Genomic DNA, 4,999 nt, shown 5'->3' on the forward strand with positions numbered 1-4,999 from the left:
GTTACATAATCCTGTATTATTAAATAATATTTGTCCGTAAATAATCATTAGAATAATTAAGATAAACAATGTTTAATATTATCTTTTAAGTTTGCGAATTTAGTATTAAATTAGGTCAAGATATTTTTGTATAAATACCGCCAGTTTAAATATATCGGGCATTCGTATTTTAACCGTTGTAATGAGCATTACAAGTGTTTTCTAATATAACGTATCGTCATTTTCGCCGCCACCCTGGTAACCCACCTTCTATAAATAACACAGATTTAGTTAATGCTCTTTACATGTAATGACATTAAAACATGGATTCGAAAATAAAAACCTCTGTGTAGTGGCTATAATATCACAAATCTGTTTTCGTCTGTCTGTCTGTTTTAGGTTCTTAGAAAATTAGTTCAAAAAGAGGACAAATAATTAAAGTACTATGTTTGAAAAAGTAAAAGCGATAAAAAGTGATATTGTGTCCTAAATAACGTTTCCAGCTATCTTATATATTGTTATCAATTAATACTTCCGGTCCTACATATACGGCTAGTTCGGGTACATCTTGATGATTATTTATAAGTATAGATTAAAACTTTTGTTCAACAATTTAATTAGTAATTTCATAATCAAATAAATAGTTGATTCATATTTGTTTATACTTGGAACATTTTATTATATATTATTCTATTTATTAATGGCGCCTTCAGCTTCCGGCGCAATTAATAAATAGTGCTTATTGTTATTTATATTTTCTCAAATTATGTCGATTAATCAATGCTATAATAATTTTGTTTTATTATGTATAATGTAAGGATTAAGCTACTAGAATCTCATTTTACTGATCTGGCTAGGTTATCTGCTGCTTATCAATTTCCGGTGTAATATATTAATCTTTAATATTTAATGTTACATAATCCTGTATTATTAAATAATATTTGTCCGTAAATAATCATTAGAATAATTAAGATAAACAATGTTTAATATTATCTTTTAAGTTTGCGAATTTAGTATTAAATTAGGTCAAGATATATTTGTATAAATACCGCCAGTTTAAATATATCGGGCATTCGTATTTTAACCGTTGTAATGAGCATTACAAGTGTTTTCTAATATAACGTATCGTCATTTTCGCCGCCACCCTGGTAACCCACCTTCTATACTTCAGAAGTGGGATAATGTCTGGCCCATATATCGACGGACTTGGTACGAAGAAAAGGAGACGCTGCGAGAACGCTGTACTCGACAGTGACGAATCATCAAGTTTTTTTTCTTCATCCGATGACGAAGAGATCTTGGAGAAACAAAGGCGATATAAGAAGCGGCGTGTCACCCAAACCGATGCGGAGGTTATTCCAACGTTCCGACCGGATGAAAAATCTAGCAACGTCAAGGGATGGTTGCATAAGATCGACCAATTGGGCGACGTGTACGGATGGGACAACAAAGATCGACAGTTCATCATGCAGATACGTCTTCGAGGGTCGGCTAGAGACTGGTATGACGATCTGGATGACTATGATCTCACATGGATGGAGTGGAAGGACGCTTTAGAGACCGCGTTCCCACGTTCTACTGACTTTGTGGATCTACTTGAATCTATGCTTGCTAGAAAGAAAACGAATACGGAAACTATGACAAAATATTTCCACGACAAGGTTTCCTTATTAAAAAAATGCAATATCATTGGCGAGTCTGCAATTTCGTGCATAATTCGCGGTCTACCCATGGAAATAAGAGCCAACGCGAAAGCTTTCCAATGCAGTACACCACAGCAACTATACTACGGGTATTTGTCGTCATTGGAAAACTACAGACAAATTGAAGCCAGCCATCCGCGACCAACTACCACGTGGCGAAGAGAGGGCGCCGTTGCTACAATTGCAAGAGGGAGTGATTTTCAACCGAAGAAATGTTACGCCTGCCGAAGAGAAGGTCATGAAGCAAAGGACTGCAAGGTGCCACGCTGCGAGGTGTGCCATCGCCCGGGTCACACGTCTGCCAGCTGCTGGCATGCGGCCAGCTCTTCACATCAAAAAGTAAGTGATGTTTTATTTACAACATATACATAGATTTGTATAAAAAGGTAGTGGCAATTAATAGTTGTAGTCTCATGGCATACATAGATACGGGCAGCAAATTAAATATTCTCACTATGGCATATGCTGATAAGCTAAAATTAAAAATTCAGCCGTCCGTTGTTACAATGAGAGGTTTTGGAGGTGCACATTCGACCTCTTTGGGAACACCCCACGTGGATGTTCACATAGACAATGTTGTTCTAAGTGGATTCGTAGAATTAACCAATTACGATATAGGTGATATAGATTTAATAATCGGACAACCAATGATAAATCTACCTAATATCAGTTTAATTATATCACAAAATTCTGTTAAATTTATTGGTAGTAGTGATACTTTTAATAGTACTCTTAGTGATATAAAACTATGTGATACAGACTTTATAACAAAATTTCCAGTGTATTTGAGACACAGTTGTATAATACCACAACAAAGTGCTGCTTTGGTGCAAGTTTATCTCGATACTAATAGTAATGAAACATATCTTGTGAGTTCTGTATATGTTGAGTTAGGCTGTATATCCTATGTAATTTTAGGGGGACTTGTAAGGTCGAAAGATTGCTATAAAACAAAACTTGTGCAGAACAAATATTGTATTGAGAAAAATAAATTGTTATACAAAATATTTATCCATTCTTTCTATCAATTATCCGATAAAAAAAAAAGAAATCGAACTACTTTAGGATAGAGGTTGTATAAATTACATTAAATTAGAGCTGTGTGATGTAGGATAAATTAAAGCTGTGTGATGTAGAACAAATAAAAGCTGTGTGATGTAGGATAAATTGAAGCTGTGTGATGTAGAACAAATAAAAGCTGTGTGATGTAGGACAAATAAAAGCTGTGTGATGTAGGATAAATTGAAGCTGTGTGATGTAGGATAAATTGAAGCTGTGTGATGTAGGATAAATAAAAGCTGTGTGATGGAGGATAAATAAAAGCTGTGTGATATAGGATAAATAAAAACTGTGTATGAGCTAAGACAAACGAAGACTGTGTGAAGGAGGACGAATAAAAGTTGTGTTATCTAGGATAAATAAAAGTTGTATACTTAAATTAGATAATACAAGATTTAATTACGGCTTAGACATGTCAACTTCAGGTGCCGTACAGCAGCGACAAACCAGGCGCCAATAGCAGCGCTGATCTCCGTGGGACACGGCATACACAGGATGGCCGAATGTTATCAATTAATACTTCCGGTCCTACATATACGGCTAGTTCGGGTACATCTTGATGATTATTTATAAGTATAGATTAAAACTTTTGTTCAACAATTTAATTAGTAATTTCATAATCAAATAAATAGTTGATTCATATTTGTTTATACTTGGAACATTTTATTATATATTATTCTATTTATTAATGGCGCCTTCAGCTTCCGGCGCAATTAATAAATAGTGCTTATTGTTATTTATATTTTCTCAAATTATGTCGATTAATCAATGCTATAATAATTTTGTTTTATTATGTATAATGTAAGGATTAAGCTACTAGAATCTCATTTTACTAATCTGGCTAGGTTATCTGCTGCTTATCAATTTCCGGTGTAATATATTAATCTTTAATATTTAATGTTACATAATCCTGTATTATTAAATAATATTTGTCCGTAAATAATCATTAGAATAATTAAGATAAACAATGTTTAATATTATCTTTTAAGTTTGCGAATTTAGTATTAAATTAGGTCAAGATATATTTGTATAAATACCGCCAGTTTAAATATATCGGGCATTCGTATTTTAACCGTTGTAATGAGCATTACAAGTGTTTTCTAATATAACGTATCGTCATTTTCGCCGCCACCCTGGTAACCCACCTTCTATACTATATATCTAATTTAACTTATCAAAATCAATAATCAGCTTGGACCGTTATTTGAAATACTTTCGTTGGATATTGTAGCCAAGAATGATATATTACACCTCTATAATTAAAAAACACCGGGTTGCTCTGAGTAAAAATTATAGAGTCAAATATTTTTCAAACTATAATCATTATGTCTCATTTTATTCACTTTAAATCTGTACACATATTTAATATTAACACCTAATACTTTTTTTTTATGATATAGACGAGTAAATGGCCCACCTGATGGAAAGTAGTCATCAACCAAAGACAATGAGCTGTAAGAATTATTAACCATTCTTTACATTGGGAACTAAAATGTTATGTGCCTTGTGTCTGTAGTTACATTGGCTCACTTACCCTTCAAACTGGAACACAAAACAATCCTGCTCTTTGGCTGTAGAATATCTGATGGGTGGTTCCTACCCAGACAATTTTAGAGTTACCAATCGATTACAATTTTCTATATATGTATGTACATATGTATATACTACTATTAATAATCAAATGCGTATTTTTTTATTGTATTTTACTTTATTTATCAAGCAATAATATAAAATTACCGTTACAATATTGTATATAACAAATCGTCTGAACGCTACACGCGTGTGCTCTACAAAGCATCTACAGACATTCTACGTAAAATCGTAGCACCAAAATAACTATGAACTGCCGCATTAAATCATGAAAAAATCCCTAATAATCTTAAAATAGACATAAGCCCCGGTATTTATACTTAATTAAATAATAAATAAATACTTATTTATACTTAATTAAAGCTGTAGATATGTATATAAATATATAAGATAGGTTTACAATTTATCAAAAAGAAATTTAATGTTTGCGAAGTAATATTTATTTTAGTAAGTATCTTTAATATTCTACAAATATATTAAAAATATTTTTCTCAATTTAATATGAATATATAAAATTTATGCAATTATATTTCAGAATGATAAAATATTATAATTTTCTCCTGATCAATTTTGGTTACAAAATAGACTAAGCCAAACTAGATTCGAAGTTATTTTAATGCACAGATATATGCGTAAGTACAACGCCTTGCTTTTGAAAACTGATGGAT

The 4,999-nt window shown here is 32.2% G+C and overlaps 1 protein-coding gene across 1 annotated transcript; it reads left to right on the top strand.

Moving 5' to 3' along the window:
* The first annotated feature begins 1,498 nt into the window (after positions 1-1,498).
* Positions 1,499-3,333, top strand: LOC125067785. Its single transcript, XM_047676548.1, has 2 exons — positions 1,499-2,021; positions 3,167-3,333. Exons 1-2 carry the CDS (start codon positions 1,515-1,517, stop codon positions 3,299-3,301), a joined length of 642 nt encoding a protein of 213 aa, XP_047532504.1. The 5' UTR covers positions 1,499-1,514; the 3' UTR covers positions 3,302-3,333.
* The last annotated feature ends 1,666 nt before the right edge of the window (positions 3,334-4,999 follow it).

Source organism: Vanessa atalanta, chromosome 12, assembly GCF_905147765.1.
Source record: "Vanessa atalanta chromosome 12, ilVanAtal1.2, whole genome shotgun sequence".
In the NCBI taxonomy this organism is placed as follows: Eukaryota; Metazoa; Arthropoda; class Insecta; order Lepidoptera; family Nymphalidae; genus Vanessa; species Vanessa atalanta.

What these genes read in the sequence shown, in the direction of transcription:
- LOC125067785 (XM_047676548.1), top strand. Translation starts at nt 1,515, where the DNA reads ATGGAGTGGAAGGACGCTTTAGAGACCGCGTTCCCACGTTCTACTGAC. An exon ending in CCAGCTCTTCACATCAAAAA is followed by an intron (nt 2,022 to 3,166) that starts GTAAGTGATGTT and finishes TGTCAACTTCAG; the next exon opens with GTGCCGTACAGCAGCGACAA.